General features: G+C 45.8%; 1 protein-coding gene across 4 annotated transcripts in view; it reads right to left on the bottom strand.

Annotated features, from left to right (window-relative positions):
* COL6A3 (collagen type VI alpha 3 chain) overlaps nucleotides 1-20,760 on the bottom strand; it is a 57,702-nt gene that overhangs the window by 19,355 nt on the left and 17,587 nt on the right. For 3 of the 4 annotated variants that reach the window (XM_058839748.1, XM_058839745.1, XM_058839746.1), the window contains 16 exons: nucleotides 19,003-19,605; nucleotides 16,179-16,778; nucleotides 14,360-14,926; nucleotides 11,030-11,650; nucleotides 9,330-9,929; nucleotides 8,153-8,755; nucleotides 7,155-7,757; nucleotides 5,132-5,478; nucleotides 4,568-4,646; nucleotides 4,074-4,219; nucleotides 2,792-2,884; nucleotides 2,366-2,419; nucleotides 1,369-1,440; nucleotides 436-462; nucleotides 274-318; nucleotides 113-166 (listed from right to left, as the gene is read on the bottom strand). In XM_058839748.1, the coding sequence (XP_058695731.1) occupies nucleotides 113-166; nucleotides 274-318; nucleotides 436-462; nucleotides 1,369-1,440; nucleotides 2,366-2,419; nucleotides 2,792-2,884; nucleotides 4,074-4,219; nucleotides 4,568-4,646; nucleotides 5,132-5,478; nucleotides 7,155-7,757; nucleotides 8,153-8,755; nucleotides 9,330-9,929; nucleotides 11,030-11,650; nucleotides 14,360-14,926; nucleotides 16,179-16,778; nucleotides 19,003-19,605 (5,114 nt within the window). The remainder of the gene's footprint in view (nucleotides 1-112; nucleotides 167-273; nucleotides 319-435; nucleotides 463-1,368; nucleotides 1,441-2,365; nucleotides 2,420-2,791; nucleotides 2,885-4,073; nucleotides 4,220-4,567; nucleotides 4,647-5,131; nucleotides 5,479-7,154; nucleotides 7,758-8,152; nucleotides 8,756-9,329; nucleotides 9,930-11,029; nucleotides 11,651-14,359; nucleotides 14,927-16,178; nucleotides 16,779-19,002; nucleotides 19,606-20,760) is intronic. The other variant, XM_058839747.1, reaches the window with a different exon arrangement.

Here is a 20,760-nt window from a genome sequence, read left to right as displayed (position 1 = left end):
CTCTGCCCAGCCCTCAGCCTTGAGGGGAGCACGATGGCTTTCCACCCTCCCCTGGCTCAAATCCACCTCAATGCCATCATTTAGCCCCACTGTAAAAGTGATTAAAGCCTACCCTCCTGCCAGAATATCCCTTCTCTCCAGAGGAGCCAGGCAATCCCTTGTCTCCCTAAAAAAAAGAAAAATATTTTAGAATATTTGTCACTTCCAAGGTGCTTTTTAGATACTTCACTGATGCATCTAGTCATTAAAAGAAAAATAATTAAAATTACTGACCTCTTCTCCATCAATGCCATCCAGACCCATTTCTCCCAGTTCACCCTGTGGAAGGGAGGCAAGGGGCAAATGCTCACTGAGAAGAAGGGGGAATGGGGAGAGGGATATTGATGTGCTGCACACTCACAGCTCACTGCTGTGGCATGAGGAAATAGCTCCTACCTTCTCTCCTGGGAATCCCCGAGAGCCCTAAGGAGATAGAAAAGAGAGTTACTCCACTTTTGTCCAGCTCACTGCCATAGGAAGCAGTGGAGAAGGAGGGCTAGGCTTGGTGGCAGACCCACAGACACGACCAGGAAAGGACTTTCCCTGATTTCTCTTATGTTAAGGTTTGTCTTCAGCTGCCTCCCCAACACTTGTGCCAAGATAAAATACATAGGGCATGAGGGTTAATCCAGCTGATCAATAACATATTTCACTCCTTAGCCACAACTCTTCCTTCACTGACTTTTGATTCTCCCTACACCCATTTTTATGTTAATCCAGAGCCAGTCCTACTGCCTTTGTCCAAGGCTGAACAGATTTTTAACAAGACTCAGTATCTCAGCTACAACAAATAGTCTTGGTTCATGCATTCTTCTTCTCCCTGCCAGAAGATCATGTGGTCAGAGCAAATGGTAGGAAACATCCCCTTAATTTCACTATTTCCCATAAATATTATGTGTTTCACCACCTTTTCTGGCTTGAGGTGCAGCTGCTGTCCTGGACCATTAGCTCAAAGTTCCTCTTTAAAGCCTCAGCTATGGCTCACTTGTCTTCCTTTTCCCCAACAGCAGAGTTCCACCCACTCACTGTTCCAGCTCTGTGCCAAGACATGCACATCCATCTCTTCCCAAATCTTTCCCCCAGAGCCAGACTGCAGAAGATAGATCATCCTTGCCTGTGGATTGAGCCTGGGTCTCTGGGCTGCCTTTTTGCTCTTCATAGCAACGCCAAAGCCACAACAGTCTCTGAAAGCCCTGGCCAGGTGGACACAAGCACTCAAGAGCACGTGGCAGAGGTTGTGTGACCTTCTAAAGCAACAGGAGTTACCCTTGGGGTACTCCCACCCACTGGACTCTGGGTCTTCTCTGTGCAGGCTTGTTCCACACGTACCTTTGTTCCTCTGTGCCCGGGGCATCCCTGGAAACCTTGTGTCCCATTCACACCCGGTGGTCCACGCTCACCCTGGTGCATAGAGGGGAAAAAACAAGTCAGGGGTTGCCTGCTAAGACAATTTCTGTGGCTACCTGTCACAGGAGGTGGCTTGGAGGCACAGGAGCAGCAGGTTTTGCCTGGCCACTCCACCATCCCTTGCCCACAGCCTTCCTCATGCAGAGACCAACAGCAAATCTTCATCACCGAGAGAGAAACATCCTTCCCCATCCCTCAGCTGTGAAAGAGCTTTGTGAAACTTGCCTTTCAAAATTAAAATGACAAGATGAAGCCCTTGGAGCTCTGCACAGATGTCTAATCCCATCCTGACCTTCAAGCCCCAGGAAAACATTGCCTGGCATGTGATGTGTCACGGCAGCCTTTGGCCTGTGCCTGCGCTGTTGGAAAAGCCGTGAGCACCGTCAGCCCCTTGGCCTCGACCTCACCCCTTGGGAGTGGTGCATGGAGGGATGTTTATTCCAGGGCTGACGTGGGATTCATGCAGAGCTTGGATGAAGAGTTAGTAAGAATTCATGGGATTCACGTTGCCTGCCGTGTGATGGATAGGAACATCACTCTTGGTTCCACTTTTGGACTAGCTCAAATCTTTCAGCTGCAGGTGGCATGGATAACTTTGCCATAGGCTGCAGATTTGATGAAGTTGAGGATTTTATTTGCCTTGGGGAATAGCACAGAGATGGGTCACATCAAATAATGGGAGTTATTCCCTTCATCATCCTTCTGCAGCTCTTGAGAAACTCCCTACTGACTTTCTCTCAGGAGAAGCTGAGACCAGCAACTCCACCTGTCAGGTGTGGGAAGCTCAGAGTTCTGCTGTCTGTTCTAACCCACATCCACATTCCCAGCAGAAAAAGTTTGGAGGCTTTTCATTCAGTGGAAACACCTCCAAACACTTGACTGTGGTGAGGTCCCCATATGAACAGGGGCAGTCACTCACCGGTCCTCCTTCGTCACCGGGGTAGCCCCCGTAGCCAAGATCCCCCGTGACACCCTAGAAGACAACGAAAGAAAGAAAATGAAAATTGTGAATTTCTTTCATAGTTCTGTGATTGATATTGAAGGTTTCCCTAGATAAGCACAAAGCAGCTGCTTGGTCATATGTGTTAATGAGAGATATCATTTTCTTTTGATGTCCCTGAATTGTTTCACAGGATGATTCACCCTGTTTTTCCAGCCATTTATCCCTGCCCTTTTGGGTGTTTTGCAGCACTAAGGCTGTGGGAAAAGGGAAGAAGAGCAGCCTCCAATTGCTCTGCAAGTCCCAGGGTCAGTTTTCAAATGAGGGGAGTAAGTGGAGCTGATGTCCCCATTACCATCACTCATTACAACTACACAACCCTTCATCCCTGGCTGGGGGACCTACCTTTGGTCCTATAGAGCCTGGCACACCTCTATCCCCTCTCTGTCCTGAGCACTTGCAGGGGACCTTGCAGCACGTTCTCTCTGCGATGTTGTCCTGCAGGAAAAATGGGAAATGAAAGCATTAGAAACCTGCCAGAGCCCCAGCACCTGATTTTGGGCACCAAAGGGAAGGGTTTAAACAGAAACTGCAGAACTTGTGGAGTGCATTTAGTAGGACATCAGTCCCCAGAGCAGTGCCTGCAGAGAGGAATCTCATCCCCAAAGAAAAAAATCCAGGCTATGGAGCAGGCCATGAGAAAGTCACTGCAGTGAGCAGCTCAGCAGCAACCCACAGGCCGAGAACAATTTGCAAGCACACAGTAAAGGAGAAAAAAAAAAAAACAACATTAAAAAGAGTGATATGGACCCAGAGAAACCACAGCTTGGTTTTACATCATCCAACAGAAAGAAGAGGGGAAAAAAGCACTTTTTTTGCCAAGTACATTGCTGGCTGCAAATGTTTCCTGCCAGCTTCGCACATTTACATTTTGGAAGGATTTTCCTAGGCTGAATTACTTGGGGAGCGGCTGAGGACCAACTCTTATCCCAAAACCTGAGGCTCACTCACAAGTGGCTGCACTTTGATTTGTGGGGAATGGCCCAGCAAGGTCACCACAGGGACCAGTGGTTAAGCCCAATCTTATTAAATCTACTGGAAAAGGAGCTCAATCATGCTGGTAGCAGCTGAGAAGTTGGGAGGAACTGGACATACTGAGGTTGACAGCAAATTAAGTCAACACTCAAGAGGGCCCAGGCCTTGGGAAAGAAGTGAATCTGTGAAAAATGAAGGCCTTGAAGGACAGCTCCTTCATCTGTTAAAAACATGTCTAAAATACAGGCAGTGTATGAGATCAGGGAAAGAAACCTCGAAAGCAACGCTTCAACAAGAACTTTAGCACTGACCAGGCACAACAGGGCATTACTGTGAGGCTAAAAAAAACAACAGTGTAAACACAGGCAGTGGGCGGGTTTTTGGCACTGCAGCTTTTGATGGCATCTTATCCCATCCCATTTGACCTAAAGCCTCAGCTGGAGTAGGGTTTCTTCAGGAGTGAGAAGAGACCGTGATCTGCTCTGAACTTTATTTGCTGTGGCATCTGTGAAAAGAGCTGACGTGAGGCAGGGAGGGGAGAGGAGCAGAGCCAAGAGGTGTAATCCAGCCATGGCTCAGCCCCGCAGGAGATCCAGCCGTGGGCTTTCCTCCAGCGCTACAAGGCAGCACTGCCTTGTGCCAAGTTACTTACAAGCTGCTCTGCCAGCTCAAAATCCAAGTCCAGCAGATTAACTCTGAGTGGTCTGTTGTAGGTGAACCCACGGCCAAACTCCAGCTGCATCACTCTGTCAAAGTTGGTCACTCGGTCCAGCCCGACGAAGATGAGAGCGCTGACTCCTGGCAGGGAGAAGCAGAAGGGGCTTTGCGATGGGGAGAGGCTCTCTGGAGGGCCTGCACACCCTCCCCTGTGATAACACATCATTATCCACATCTTTGATTGCAAACAGAGCCTTTTCAATAGAGAGCAAACATCTTCAGACGTATCCTGTGTAAGTTGCCCACTGTGTAAGTGCTTTGGTGGCAGACAGCAGCTAAACATCACAGGAAGGCAGCGAAGAACAGCAAGAACTCACAAAATCCTTAGCTCTTACTACCAACACCAGATGGATTTAGGAGAAATGGTGGCAAACTGGGCTACACGTTAACATGGACTATAATTACGGCCTGGAAGAGCAAAAAAATTACCTTCTGAGTGCAAAGTAGATGAAGGAGCCTCCAGCTGATTTATTGGCTCATCTACACCATCAGTAAAATGGATTATGACCTGGGAGAGAAACAAATTTCTGTCAAGACCCAGAATATTTCAGGTGTGAAACACAAACAGAATGCAGCCTGAAGGGCCTTTTTCCAATGCTTCATCTGAGAGAAGGTGAGGGAATTTCTACACCTTTTCCAGGCCTTGGAGCTCTACATTCCTATGCCAGGTTCCTGTTCCTGTACACGATGCAGGTATTGCTAGAGCACAGCACAGGAAATATCTGGAGAGCAATAATTTGCAGCCAAGCACTGATTGTGGGAACTGGCTATGGTGATGCTCATCAATTGTCAGGACAGGACCTTGACAATGCAGGGAGAGTGCAGCAAGCAAGCAGGGCTTAAGTGACTAAACTTATGGTGAATAAATTCAATTAATTTAATTAATTCTTTACAAAAACGTATCATGAATTTACAGTTTCTTTACCAGCCAAAGGACATCAGAAGTCAACTTTGCTGGCCGGTACTGCCCCAGAGACCTTGGCCTTGGCTCACCTTGGTGCTGCCAGAGGGCGAGGATCGGAATTTGCTCAGGTAGGACCTCAGAGTGTCTGCCGTGAGGTAATAGGGCCCGCGGGTCCGCATGTCCAGGAACCTCTCCAAGAGCTCGGGCCGGTACTCGGAGAAGTCCAACCCCTCCACGGGTCCCCCCTGGGCCTGGGCCATGATGGCCACCCTGACATTGGGCGCCTGGTTGCCAGTGCAGCTGATCTTCTGCATCTGCGTTATCCTGTTCAGCACGGACTCCACTCTCGACTCCAGACCTCGCTGGGAGCTGAATATGCTTTGGCCGGGCCCAACATCACTGACATCAAAGCCAATTATCACATCTAAGTCACAATCTGAGAGGGGAATGAAGAAAGAGAGAAGAACATCATGGAGCAGTGTGGTGATTGGTTTTCAAGTAATGGCTTTTCTAATTACTTTTTTAGTAGTTAATGAACACACTGCATCAAGAACTGACACCACTTGCTGCACAAGTGCCTCCTGTTTCCTTTCACCATAGCAGTGATAACTTGGGAAAACTTGCATTTTATTAATCTTCTTTTCTTAATTTTAGCAGTGGGAGGAGCTGCCTAAACCAAGTCCAAGAGAAATTAGCATTTTCATCAGGCAGCTAAGTCTGCTTCTCTCTCTCCAGCACATGGAAACCTGTCAGTTCTTGTACAGAAGATTACAAAGAATTCTGCCTGTGCTCAAAGTGATACTCAGAGAATCACAGGGAGGTGTTTGAATTCCCTTTCATATTAGCCACACTGCCTGATTAATATCTTAACCACACTTGGGATAAGTTAATACCACCAGCAGTGGTTTGCTTTTCCCAGCACTCAGTTCTTCTTCTCAGCTGCAGCTGCTGCTCAGCTCAGGGCTGTTGGGCCTCGACTTTTCTTTTCTCCAGAGGTTCAGGAGACGCCTCTGCTCAAAGTCAGAGTCAGAGCAATGGTCTGTCGTGCTGGGAGTAGGACTGGCTGAAATGCAGTAAGTAAAACCAGCTGCTGGGAGTCTGATCCGACAGCAATACCAACTCACTGACTCACTACAATTCCCCTGCTTGGCTTCTGAAGTAGCCAAATCATGGGATTCCTTCTTGAGGCAATTTTATCTTAAACTACAGCCACTCGTGCCCTGGTTTTTCCTTGTATACCTGTCATGAGATCAGGTGGACATCCTGGATCATCTGCCAAGGGAAATTCTGTTTATCCCCTCCACTGTCTAAAGGGGTTCCAAGAGAGCTGGACATAGGCTTTGGACAAGACCCTGGAGTGACAGCAGGGGGAATGGTTTCCCACTGCCAGAGGGCAGGGTTAGATGGAATATTGGGAAGAATTTCTTCCCTGTGAGGATGGTGAGGCCCTGGCACAGGTTGCCCAGAGAAACTGTAGCAACCTTATCCCTGGAAGTGTTCCAGGCCTGGTAGGAAAGGTCTTGGAGCAACCTGGGATAGTGGAAGGTGTTTCATGGCAGGGAATTTGGAACAAGATGGTATTTGGGGTCCCCTCTTACTCAAACTATACAAGAACTCTATGATTCTGTGATTTCCAGCATACCATGCATGCCTGAATGGCCAAAAATTTCAGTGATGTTTTAATAGACAAAGAGAGGGGAAAGAAGGGCCATCACTTTTCATTTTGGCAAGAAGCAAGTTGGTCTGTCAAGATGATACTGGTATCATGTCCCTGTGAGAAAGTCCAAAGCGGGATTTAGTCCAAAGGCTAAGTGTGGTGGTAGGAGACCAGTGATTTAGTGCCCAGCTGTCACATCTAAAATTAATTCCACCACGGTGGCAGCTCTGTGATGATGTTACTCCAGTAATTGACAGGCTGGAAGCCATCGACAGGCAGCTCTTCCACCAAAGGTTTGCAGCCCCCACCAGACTCCTGGAGGAGGAAAGAGCCCGTGCTGCACCTCAGGCCATAGGTAAAGCACAACAGTAGGACAGACAAGTCCATCAAAACACACTGGATATTAAGTCACCCCTGAGAATGACCTGAGAACATCATGAAGGGATTGTCCTTACCTCTTGTCACATCTGTTGTTCCTGGGCATAATCTCTCCTCCATGGCAGCTTCCAGCGTGACCAGGACCTGCTCATTCAGCTCTGACAGCTCCTGGGCTGTGGATGCTCTGAAACTCATGGCGCTCTCACTGGCCAACAGGCTGACTTCCTTCAGGTCAATGTTCCTCACACCGACTGCGAACACCTTGACGCCTTTCTGCGTGATTTCCAAGGAGGCCCTTGGCCCGTCATCCGTAGACTTCCCGCCCGTGACGATGAAGGCGATCTGGGGCACCCTCTGGTCAATCCGGCTGCCGGCCTCCTTCACAAAGTGTCTCTCCTGGATGTGCTTGATGGCCGCGCCGGTGTTTGCCACTCTCCCACCTTTGTAGATGACTTTGTTGATAGCATCTAAAATCTGAGCTTTGGTGGAGTGGTCCTTGAGGAAGAACTCGTCAGTGACATCCGAGTTGTACTGAGCCAGTCCTACCTGGATAGAGTCGCCATCCCTGTAAATGGCATCCACCACAGAGTAGACAAACTGGAGAACTTCTTGGAAGTTATCTCTCCCCAGGTTGATAGAGCCATCCAGCAAAAACACAATGTCAGCCTGCTTTTTACCTCCTGAGAAGATTACAAAGAAAACGCAGTTGATAGTAATTGTTTGCAGCACCTCTAACATTTAAACTGCTGAGGGATTTGTGAAGTAGCACTTTGAAAATGAAATTTTTCTCTCTCCTTTCTACCATTTTAGTTTCATTGACTCTTGGAAGGATTATACATCCATACAAGAAAGTTTTTGTATAACACTTCATACAGCGTTACTTGTGATAGACACCCTCGTCTCTTTCCAAATTTAATTATATTCTTTCCTAACTCAACAACCTCAAAGACTTCTTTTAATCAACCCAACTAAAGGTTTGGGAATCAAAAGGTGGTATTACGGAATCATTTTCACTTTATACAAATACCATCTATTCTCTGTTCAGAAAAGTCTTCAGGATGAATAGCAGCCTTACCAGGTAGGAATGGTCCAGGTGAGTCTGTTGTAGGTATCGGGAGCTCATCAAGAATATTCTGCACCCTCTTTTCTAAGGTTGAGAGTCCCGTGAAGTCCTGTACCACAAGCACGCGCCCAGGATCATTGGTAATGACCTGCAGCTGGTCCCTGTCCGCATTCCTGGCTCCAACACCCAGAGGTTTGATGTTTGTGGACGTGATCACCCTGGCAGGTCTGTTCACATCATCCTGAGACCTGTCTCCAAGGATGACAACCAGGTGCTGGGGCACTCCATCTTCTATCCTGCTCCCTGCAGACTTGATGAAGTAGTTCTTCACCACAAAGTCCAGGGCTTTGCCAGCATTCAGGGGGGACCCACCTCTAAGCCTCAAGCGGCGGATGGCTTCCAGGACAGCATTTTTGGACTTGTGGGTCTTCAAGTAGAACTCAGGGAAGACACCATTGCTGAACTGCACCACCCCAACCCGCACTTTGTTTGGCCCCACTTCCAGCTGCTGGACAATTCTGCTGATGAAATCCCGAATGTGAGCAAGCCCATCTGGCCGAACGCTGTCAGAGCTGTCAATGAGGAAGACTATGTCCTTTTCATCTCCAGAAACATCTGTGGGGAAGCAAGAAGAGAGGAAATTATTTGCTTGCCAAGCCTCTGCTGAAGCTTTGCTGGGGGATTTCTGTGCAGCCTGCTGTCATGTGAAGTAAAACCACATGGCATATTTTGGCCAACTCTAGGCACGGTGTTTCGGGAAGCCTCTCCAAAAGGGCCTGTGTGCAAGTGGGAATGTGTGTCTGCCTAGTATTTGAAGCAGGCATTACTCAGAGTCTTATCTGTTTCATTCATTAATACTCTTCTATGGATTTGTCAATGTTTCCAGCTTTATTTTGCCCTAGATTTATGCCTGTTTCCTTAAGAGCTGCTAAGGGGGAATAGACAATTGTACACATTGTGCATTTGAATTGAAATTGACCCAAATAGGTGTCATGTTTAGGTATTTGACTTGAAAATCATAGGTTATAATGTATTTAGGTACTTGGGTAGAATTGCCATCAAGAGCTTTTCTTCCAAAAGTGTACATGTGCTACGACTTTGGTTTTAACTAAGGAAAATCTTGACTTAAAGAGAAGGTCTTTTGGGCAACATTTGTTTGAGTAGCAACCAGAGAGAGCCAGTGCCTTACCTACGGGGGGTTGCACATCGCCCAGCAGCCGCCTGATTTGGTCCACAGTCAGGGTTTCAATTGGAGTCAGCAGCTTCTGTTCAAGGCTGGGCAATTCCTGGAAGCTGGAGACTTGGAATATATATTCAGGACTAAGGGAAATCTGTATCATCTCTTCAGTATCCACGTTCTTTGCTATCATCATAGGTGCCACCCCCACTTGCTTGACTTGGAGGGATGGATACTCAAAGTCATCGTCGGACTTGCGGGAGGAGAGGATGACCAAGAACTGCGGGACGCCCTCCTCTATGCGGCTCCCAGAGGGCCGGGTGAAGATGGTCTTGGCCACAAACTCCAGGGCCTCCCCCACGTTCACCAGCTGGCCACCTTTGGACCTCAGCTGCCTCACAGCGCTCTGCACCTCGTCCTTGGTGGAGTGGGTGTTGAGCAGGAACTCCACGTGGGGATGCTCGCTGAACTGGACCACCGAAATCCTGGTGGTGTCGATGCCCACGTCCAGGTTGTTCACGATCCTCCCGATGAGGTCACGGACGAGGTAGAACTCCTGGGCAGCGTAGCGGGAGCCATCAATCAGGAACACGACGTCCCTCTTCACACCCGCTGCAGGAGAGAAGGCATTGCTCAGAAGAAGCACCAGGAATTGTTTATGGAGAGCAGCTAAGCTCATCATCTGCACCACTGACCCGTGCCTCTGGCCATGGGAATGGTCATCCTTGTCTCTCTGCCTGGGATAACTCCTGGGAGCCCCAGCGGGAAGCTCTGGGTTCAACCCAGAGACGTGGCCAGTCTGCCAGGCACATCTCAGGGGGTGCAAGAACAGCAACTTCCAGAGCAAAGGAAGCAAGAGGGAGCAATGGGACACCCAGAACAATAATTCCTCGTGAGATCTCCACCCAAGAAAATGTAGCCTGGTGGTAGGCTTTACTCAGGGCAGGTTGCTTCGCATTCAGAACCACCCCTCTTTCTTTGGCTTTGCCTTCTAGGAAAGATTATGTCCTATTATTCTATTCTTTCAGCTTCTGCCTTTTGATTCCTAGTAAAGTTTTTTCTGCAGTGGAAATTCAGGTAATTCAGAGCCTGAATTATCACAGAGTATCACACTGATAAATGGGGATAGAGGAAAGTGGTCTGGCTTAGAAAGGAGTGAACAGAGTAGACAGTGAATTTCTAAGGGATTGATCCTGGGTGGACACTCTTCATCCCAGGCATGTATTTTATTCCAAAGGAGACCAGAAATGTAAGATCTGATCCTTCTCCCGATGCCCGCTTCCAATTTCCCTTTGCCCAGTGAATGAGAGAGGCAAAAGTAGGAAAAATCAGCATGTCTTACATTTAGCAGAAAGCTGACCTTGATTTATATTGGTGTGAAGGTGTCCCTGTAGCATCTAAATGACACAATTTCCATTCTAGAAGGACCAGCATGGACTTAAAATCCATCCACTTAAAATAAGATTAAGGCAATAGCATTGACTTTGTGGGTCTTCCATGTGGATACAGCATGGACCACCTCACGCTTAAAGGTGGCTCAGTTTAATTGCACGGTTCCTACCAACTCTGAGTGCACCAACAGGGAAACCATGACAGACTTGAAGCCTTAGCCATGACCATCTTTGCTTTGCTTAGTTTGTGTTGCAGCCATGATGTTACTAAACATCATATTTTGCCACTGGCTCTCGGTGCAGACACAAACATCTTCTCACCTGGGCTGGGTGATGTGAAAACCAGGTCAGGGGCAAGAGATTCTATCTCTTGCTTGGTCAGCCGGATGACTCTGTTGGAGACGACCTGCTGCACCGAGTCCAGCTGGCTGAAGTCGGGCACAGAGATAGCAAAGTCTGGGAGGAAGGAAATGGTCTGCAGCTCTGTGAGGTCGGCATTTCCAATCCCAATGCCAAAGGGCACCGTGCCACTCGTCTTCAGGACCACTGAGGGCCTCCTGACATCGTCCTGGGACCGGTCAGCAGTCAGCAGGATCAGGAACTGTGGGACACCCTCCGCTATCCTGCTGCCGCTTGACACCGTGAACACGTTCTTGATGAGATAGTCGAGGGCTGCCCCAGTGTTCAGAGGAGAGCCTCCCATGAGCTTCAGCTGCTGGATGGCGCTGACGAGATCTGCTTTGTCCTCGTAGGTGTCGAGCAAGAACTCGGGCTGTATGGTGTTGCTGTACTGTGCGACAGCCACGCGCACCTTGTCACGGCCAACATCCAGGCTCTCGACAACCCTTTGGACAAACGTCTTCAGGAGAGGGAAACCTCTTCTGACACCGTCCGAGCCATCGATTAGAAACACCACATCCTTCTTCTCACCTCTCTCAACTACTGTTTGAGACAAGTAAGGGAACGGGGAGGAAAAATGAGATTCTCTTTTGCAGCGATTAATATTCTCCTCATGCATTGTACCGAAGGAGTACAAAGCTCGGGGAGGGGAAGGTGAGGTGTCAGGAAAGGTGGTTCTGTTCCTTTGCCATTGGGAGCAATCCCTGGTGAGGAGGCAGATGGGTGGAAGTCGGTGGAAACCGGAGTGCAGCACACTCCATGCCTTACCCACCGAGTCATAGAATCATAGATCCATCGGAAATAGGGTGCCAAGGGACTTCTGGGTGCCATCTCCTACCTGAGGCTGGGAGAAGCCAACAGCTCCCAAGGGGCATGGGAAGGTGACATGTGGCTTTGAAATATGCAACAGGAGCCTGGGATCTTTTGTTCCCAAGAAACAATGAGTTCCTGGATGAAATGATGGGGAGTGCTCACAGGGAGAGGGTGAAGAGTGGGAGAGAAAAGCTTTTCTGACACATTACTGAACTTAGAAATAAACACTTCTGAAAAGAAATTAAGAAATTGCTGGAGAGGACATCCAGCTGAAAATGCTGAAATGCACTTCTAAAATGCTAGATAGAGATCTTTGTTTTGTTTTGTTTTTTTCCTTTACTATCTTCATGCAGGAAAAAACATGCGAATTGTGACCAAACTATTCTTCTTTAAAAAAAAAAATCAAACAAAAAAACCCACAAAGAAACAAAAAAATCTCAAAATCAAGACCATGAAGTGTCAAAGATCAGAGAACTTTGACCTGTTATGCTACTGACCAACAGAATTGCAAAGCTTTGGCTTGGCCAAGCAGAAAACATCACTGCCCCTCAAACACAGGAACTGCTGGATGACATCCCAAAAAGTACTGTTGGCTTGTTTAGAGCAAGGTTGAGTGGGACAAGCAGGAGCATGATTTGCCCCTCTGAAGAAAACATTCATTATCTACTTATGAATCTTAGCCATATAAAGCATTAACAAGGGCAGTTGAATTCTTAATGCAGACTTCAGAACAAATTTATTTCTTAAGGGGATTGTTGGAAACCTGGTGGGTTAATGAATAGCACAGGAATATTAGTGTAGGTGGGAAGAGGGAGCAGACGTTGCCTGGTGTATCCCAATTTCATATACTTCCTTTAAAGTTCAGGAAGAATGGGAAAAGTCCTATTAAAATCCCTGTGTAGCAGATAAAGAAGAAAAAATATGGTTGCTCTTATGGAACAGACATCTTTTAGCCAAGAATACTAGGAAAACTGGGTGGATGCAGCTATCCCTGAGCAAATAGCACAATTATTAATAGTCCTTGGTGGTCAAAGGGACTCCAAGCAGTCTGGACAAGACAGAAATGGTTTTAAAAGGGAGAGTGGAATTCAAGAGCACTGGTTGCACAAGTCTTGGTTGAGACAGAAGCTGCACAAATATGGGAAGGGTCATGAATCCACATGGAAAGAATTGGGTAAGAGATGACCAGAGGATGCCATCGTCTCACTCTGGTCATTTGGAGTAGGCTGATATTGGGTAGACAAGGGTGAAAATGTAGAAAACCTGCAAGACCTACAAGGAAGGGTTGAATTAGCTGGTGACACAAGGACTGTGACAAGACCTATGTGTCAAATCTAAAGTAGATGAAAAGGCTGCCACACAAAATTCGGGAGCAAGCTGACATCTGTGTCCTCCTCAGGCTGAAGGGGATGTAGAAGGCTTGAACTGTGACTAGGGAGACAGAAGTGTGACATGAAGGGGAAGTGTTGTCTGATAAAAGCAATTGAACAGATTGGTTATGGAATCTGGGAAGACTCCCCCAAAGGGTTTCCTGAACAGATTAGATCAATGTCATCCAGTTCTGGGCAAAAAGATCCTGCTGGGGATAAGCAGGATGTACAGTGGACAAGCAGGATGGACAATGCATGTGAAGCAGATGGCACCCTGAGGTTCCTTCCAGCCCTATTTCTTTTATATGTTTCTATGATTCTAAGTCCATCTGCCCCTTTTACAGAGAGAAGATAGGGATGTTATTACACTTTTCCTTCTTTCCACCTTCTGTTGGGAGATGAGCTAATGCTCCAGTTAGGGCTGCCTCAGGAAATCACACAGCTGGACATGCATAATTTCCAGCACTGCAGTGAGAATTTATTGTTGTGGCCGTGTGATTTTTTGAAGGCTTTTTAAAAATTATTCTTCAAATAATCCATCTCATCTACTGAGCTTAAATGGTAACTGAGTCAAGAGCATCTGATTAATTGGTGTGTATATAGAAAATGTAGAAACTGCCATCATGTCCTGGAAGAGATAACAGAGCAAGAGTGAATCCAGTGTGCTCAATTCCGCTCCTCCAGAAAAGGGAAGATGTCAAGAGAAATTGAGACAAGCTATTATTTGCTTCTTTTAGCCCTTGCCCAGCATTGCACATCAATTAATGCAAAATCTCTGGGGCAACAACATCCTGTTATTTCAGGTTTGTCCCATGTTCTACACACTGAAAACAGCACCAGATGCAGCTCTTGCAGCTGAACAAAGGCATTTTCCCCACTTATCATTAAAATTTGGTTTGGCACTTAATGCTTGCTGGATCAGAGCGTGAGCAGAGGAAACTCCAAGTACAACAGCAGTTTCTACACAATCATTTTAAACATCACCAGACCCAAACGCTCCAGTTACCAGTTGAGCAGGGCATGTAAGTCATGTCTTTCAGCCTTTTGGAAACCCCAAGGCTCCCTGTACCTGTTGGCTGAAGCTGGACTGTTCTCAACAGGTTGACTATGTTTGGCTGAAGCTCTGAAATCCGTTGGAGCGATTCAACATTCAGAAGGAATTGTGGGGCATAGACAATTCTTTCCAGTTCTACAGGGTCAGCATTTTTGGCTTTGATACCAAAGGTTACAACTCCAGCATGCTTCAGAATATCTGATGGCTCCTCCACATTGTCGGTCGATCTCCCAGCAACAAGGAGGACCAAAAACTGAGGAACCCCTTCTTCGATCCTGCTTCCAGCTTCCTTCACAAACAGCCTTCTTACAGCTTCATCAAGTGCAGCTCCAATGTTCAGTTGCTTCCCAGTTTTAATCTTCATCCTTTTCACTTTGACAAGCATATCTTGCTTGGATGAGTATTCAGCAAAGTCAAATTCAACTTGGATGGTGTCGCTGAACTGAGCTACAGCGACTCGCGTGGCATCGGGACCCACGTTCAGGTCAGAAATTACTTTGTGTACAAAATCCCGGACGGCAGGAAAGCTGCCCAAGAGGTTGGCTGAGCCATCAATCAGGAATAAAACATCTTTCTTGCTTTCTAGAATAAATTCACAAATGAAAAGAAGGGGGAGGGGGGGAAAGAAATGAAAGCTTTTTTCTTCTTATATGTCATTCTAGAAAACTGTCTACAAGTTAGCTGGGTTTCAATCTTTCAATATTCTCATTTACCAAAGTATTCAAAGTCTGCAGAACTATACAGCATCTGAGGAAGAAGGGGAAGCAAGGACATGTCTATCCTAAGACTTAATAAATTTGGGCACCAGATGGAAATATAATATATTGTACCACATCAGATCGCATCATGAATTGTCTGATCCAGTGATATTTAAGGTCTAGCAATATGTTGACAATACAGACATGAAGTAAAGCAGCAGTGGAGGGTTGGTTGGAGTTTTTTTCCTATTTAAAGGCTCAGTAGACAACAAATATACAATTCATGCACATGTACACAGAACATTTTCCGGATCTTCTCCTGCTTGCATCACAAGGAACATTAAATCCATGAGAGCCTTTCTCCTGTTTCAGTTTGATGCCCTTTTGATCTCATTGAATATCCAAGGCAAACCCAAGCCTCTTGTACCTCCATATTCATCTTAATGGTCTCCTTTCCATACTAACCCATCCCTAACGTCTTCATGGGCACCTAACAGAATTAGTGAGAAAACACCTGTTTAAAAAGGGGTTAAACTTGCCAAAAGCCTTTGGGTTTAATATTGGAGAATAACTTTGAATTTCTGGAGTCAAATCCAGCCTCTATGACAGCCTGATGACATCACTTTGACAAAATAGTTCTGGGGATGGATTTGTCCACCTGTTCCTGGCTAGAGCTCTGCTCTTCTGTGCTCTTTGGCATGACTTTAACCTTTCCACACCACTTTTTATGGTCAAAATCTCACCCTCCCATTGCCTGATTTAGTGCACATGATGCATTTACAGGTTGTGGCCCTATTATGGGAACAGCAAGGGAACACCAGAGTCAATGACTGGTGGGCACAGACTCACTCAGGTCCTCCTTTTGTCCTGACCTAAGAAAAGACTTAAAACTGTGTTTTAAGGTGTGGTAGAAATGACTTGAACAAAATTAAGAGCTACCAGTGCCAAGCCATGTATTCTTAGAATCATAGAATGGTTTGGTTTGGAAGAGACCTTAAAGATCAGCAAGTTAAACACAGCCATAACCACTTTGACAACTCAGGGCTTGGAGATGTGTCAAGGTGTACAATGGAAACAATAAATTCACTTAAACAAATTAACTTCATGCAGTCAGCATGCAGGAAGGTAGGTATTACCTGTTGGGGCGAGTGGAACCTCTTCCACACCTCCACTAACATATGTTGTTATAGGCTTTTTTAACTCCTGGGGTAAAGCTGACAGAGCACTGAAATCATCCATAAAATACACCATTCTTGGATTAAAGGCAATCTGCTCAAGTTCTGCCTTATCCGCATTCCTAACGCCAACAGCAAAAGTCAGCACTCCGGCCCGAGTTAATTCATTGGAAACTTGGAGGAAGGGATCGGCAGAGCTCCCTGCCGTCACCAGGACTAGGACCTGGGGCACTTGTTCATCTATTCTGCTCCCACCGGCCTCCGTGAAGTGATTCGAGAGCACAAAGTTCAGTGCAGAGCCAGTGTTCAGCACCGACCCCCCCTTGGGCCTCAGCTGCCCCAAACGCTGGATTATGTCAGATTTGGTTTGGTAGGAGTACAGGGAGAACTCGGTTTTGGGAGTGTCGCTAAATTGCACTAAGCCAACTCGCATTTTGTCACTGCCGACATCAAGGTAGTTAACTAGGGTGGCAACAAAGTCCCGCACAAAGGGGAAGTTGGCATTTCCGACGTTGAGTGATCCATCCAAAAGAAAGATGATATCCCTTTTGGTTACTTGAACTGCAGTAGAGCACAGAAAACAACATGAGACATCACAGAAAACAAAAATGGAATTTTTTTTTTACCATGTGTGCATGCAGCATATGCCGTACATGCATGTGAACTGTGTTAGAGGGGAGAGAGAGAGAGAGAGAGGAGCAAGGGTGTGATCAGCACAGAAGTAACAAGGACCTTGCTGGAAATTATTGAGTTGGGCAGGGAAGGATTAGCAACTCTTTTAAATGTCAGGCTCAACATCTACCTGAGGATACCTGCCTTCCTGAGCTCTGCACTTTACTGTCTGTTGTTATAGGCATCCATTTTGTGGGCTGTTGAAGGGGGAGAAATTTCCCACTTTTGGCAGTAAGTAGCCAGCTCTTGGTTTGTTCTTTTTTAAAGTTAAATCCTTCCAAGAGTCTGAGCTCCAGGACATAGGTCTACACCCCAAGGACACCACAGGGTCATCACCCTGTGCTGGTTTTTTTGCTCTAAACATATCCAGATCACAGACCAAAATGCCAAGCTTTTAAATAAAATCTTAGAGAATTGATGTCATCCAAGACATCCCCCTAGATGCCTTCTTCCAAATGAGTTATTAAAGGATTTATTTATGCCCATTGCTAATTCTGCCCAATCTATTTCTGTTTAAAGCATTTCTGGCTAGAGTTATCCACTCTCTAGCTTGCCTTGTCCCTGTAAGCTTGCTATCCTTTATATAAAATATATAAATACTGAGCTATTCAGAACAAAAAGGAAATAAAGGGCTCTTTGGAATAGAGGAATTGCTTTCAAATTTTACGGACTGTTTTGGCTTTCTGTATTTTTAATTTTTCCCAGAAAAGTGCCATTCAAGGCCCAGGGTGAGACAACAGCCAATTAAAATACAACTGCCCAGTGTCAAAATCAGTTTTGTTGCTATCAATAATAATTTCTTAGGGGTAGGATATGGTCCCTTGCTTATTGTGTATGTGAACAGCTGTGAGCACAAAAAAAAGACTGGAAAAATAGAGAAGCTGCATGGATGACCTTTTAAGAACAAGAAAACACAGGAACATTTTTAATTTACATTGAAAAATAAACACATTGAGTTTTGTGTATAGCCATGCAAAATTGTATTAGCTGGAAACACATTCTGAAACAAAGCTTATTAAATGATAAGTCCTGTGATATTCATCTTCATTAAGGACAATTATTGGTAAACTGATTTCAAAATGTCTTCTTTTCATGTAAATCAGGCATATCCTTTAATTCTTTCAGGATTCTTTCCAAACATTCTGTTTCTTTTCCACTATGGTAAATTATGTGGGAAACTAGAAAAAATATGGACACAATTCAACAGCTACTTAAGCCAATGAGAACCTCACTATTGATCTTACTGGGAGCTGGAAGAAATTCCGGTTTTCTAATGTTCATATGCCATGAGAGAGAAATACAAGGTTCAAATATGATCTAGTGCAACATGGATTTCACCTCGAGCATCTCTATTGTGAAGCAATCCTGAGAAATTTGTATAAAATCTCTATACACCTGGAACATCTCTTGAAATACAGGGGGAACTTCCTCAAAAGACATGACCCTATCAGTTGGTTTCTTCCAAGGTCTACTGATGTCAATGGCAAGGACAATTAAAAAGTGTCCACTGGCTTCATGGAGCTTTGGATCATCTTCCAAACAGATTAAATGAAAATCAACACTGAAATATCATCACATGCCTCTTAGGGCTTGAGCTGAGTAAATCATAAGAAAATTAAATATGTTCTCAAAGGGTGAGTTTCAGTCCAACAATGTCAGCTCTGAACACCTCCACAAACAAATTCACTTGTGTTCTTTACACTCCAAGGAAACCTCTACTTTTCTGAGCAAACACCCACTATGGATGATTCCCAAACTGAGGGAGAGACTTTAACATTCACAGGTGTCCCATTCATAGGCTACACAGACCCTAAGAAGAGCAAAAGCCTCCACTGAACAATTTGGATACCTAACTAGCAAAACACATCTTCCACATCCAGGCCTTTAAATCTTGGTGACAAAATCAGAACAGGACAAAAATCTCCAGGAAGGAACAATAAAGCTGTAACAACAACCACGCTACCAAGTTCACTGACCTGTTCATGCACTCACATTAAACCATGCTGGAACATGCATTTGTTGTGGTTTTCCCTATTATCTCTACATGTCACAGAATAAGAATTGGCAAACTTATAAACCACACCTCCTTAATTAGAAAAAAGCCATTAATTACCTGCAGGTGGCTCTGGGACAATCAGTCCTCCAGAGAGTGTCCGGATAGGTGACAGCACTTCAGGAAGAATGGCTTGCATGAACTGAAGGCGGAAGTCGTTCGGGTTGAACACAAAATCTCGTTCATGAGCAACTTCTTGAAGCTCTGCCAGGTCAGCGTTTCTTGACCCAATGGCAAGGGTCACAATCCGGTTCCTTTTCAGCTCTGCCGCGGCTTGGTCAACGGCATCCCTGGACTTACCCCCAGTGATGAGCACCAGCATGGGGAGCACCCCTTCCTCTATCCTGCACCCGGCAGCACTGGTGAAGAAGTTGTTCCTTACAAAGTCCAGTGCCGAGCCAGTGTTGAGCGTCGTGCCACCCATGAGCTTGATCTTCCTCACATTGGCCATCACATCCTTTCTGGTCTGGTGGGTGTTAAAATAAAACTCTGGCTTCACAGTGTCTGCATACTGTGCCACAGCCACTTGGATCAGGTCGGGTCCAACCTCCAGCCTTTGGACAATTTTGGCAACGAAATCACGAATTGCGTTAAAGGGGGCAGCCCCCAAAGCAGTTGAGCCATCTATCAGGAAGACTATATCCTTCTTGTTCACTTCAATAACTGCAAGTAACACATGAACATCATGTTAGCCTCCAAAACACCCTGCATCAATTCTATGTCAACAGCTCAGCAACGTTCAGGACCTCTTGTTTGCTTGGAGTACTGTTACTCTCAACACCTTTAGAAAGGTCTTGCTTTCCAAACAGAATTATTTTTTTAGGTTCTAGCAGAGGACTAATAGTAAATCTGACTGTTTCCCCTTTTCTAAAACACAAAAGAGTTGAAGAAGAGTTGCAAAAACAGTGATTTTTACACACTTGAATATTAAAACACATGTACATGTCAAAGCAAGAATGAAGGGCAGTAAGATGAAGTCTTGGCACTCGGGGGCACATGAGATAAAATAAGCAGGTGATGCTCCTTCTATCTGCAGAGGAACCACTTGAATGGTGGTGGTTTGGTATGAAAAGTATTCGCTTCTTGGGAGCAATGACACAAGGAAATAACAGTCTCCACCTACCCAACACACCTGGATTTTGGGTCTTTGCATCCTAAATCTTACTCCGTAACTAACAAAAACAAGCTATGTTTTTTCTTGGCACAGCTGGCCCAGTCATGGATGAGCTGGATTATGTTCTGGTGGCCATGACTTTAACACACAGGTTCACTGGCTTTTAACTTCTGAAATTTTATAATTGGTACACAGGACATAGAAAGGGCACAATTAGCTTTCCGGTGTCCTGGCTAAGTTTGAAGAAAGATAGCTAGGGAGGAAAAGAGCCCTACTGTGTGGCATTGGAACCAAAGCATCATGATATTTAATTGAGCAAATATATTATTTTAAAAGATGAATATTAACAAAACCAGTATGATTGTAATAACAGCATTATAAATGATTATCATTTATAATATTTGGTGCCTAATTTTATTACCATCTTTTAGATAATCCTCTCACGTCATCACCTCCTTGATTTCATGCCATCGACATGAGAAAGGAAACTTTGTGTTGCTTCCAAGTTACACTGGAGCACTATGGATCATTGTGTTATGTTGGACTTGGGGTATCCTTAAATTACCCACCCACCTAAGAAAGAACTCCTGAGATGGGGTCAGGATTCAAGGAGGCAGGTCCATCACCCTCCAGGCTTGCTGCCACACCCAGCGCACATCCTGGGCGGAGAGGATGGTCCCATGGGGATCTCACACCCTCAGGGT

The sequence above is a fragment of the Poecile atricapillus genome, chromosome 5 (assembly GCF_030490865.1).
Source record: "Poecile atricapillus isolate bPoeAtr1 chromosome 5, bPoeAtr1.hap1, whole genome shotgun sequence".
Taxonomy (NCBI): Eukaryota; Metazoa; Chordata; class Aves; order Passeriformes; family Paridae; genus Poecile; species Poecile atricapillus.
The sequence above is the reverse complement of the archived record's forward strand: the minus strand, read 5'-3'. Positions and strand labels throughout refer to the sequence as shown.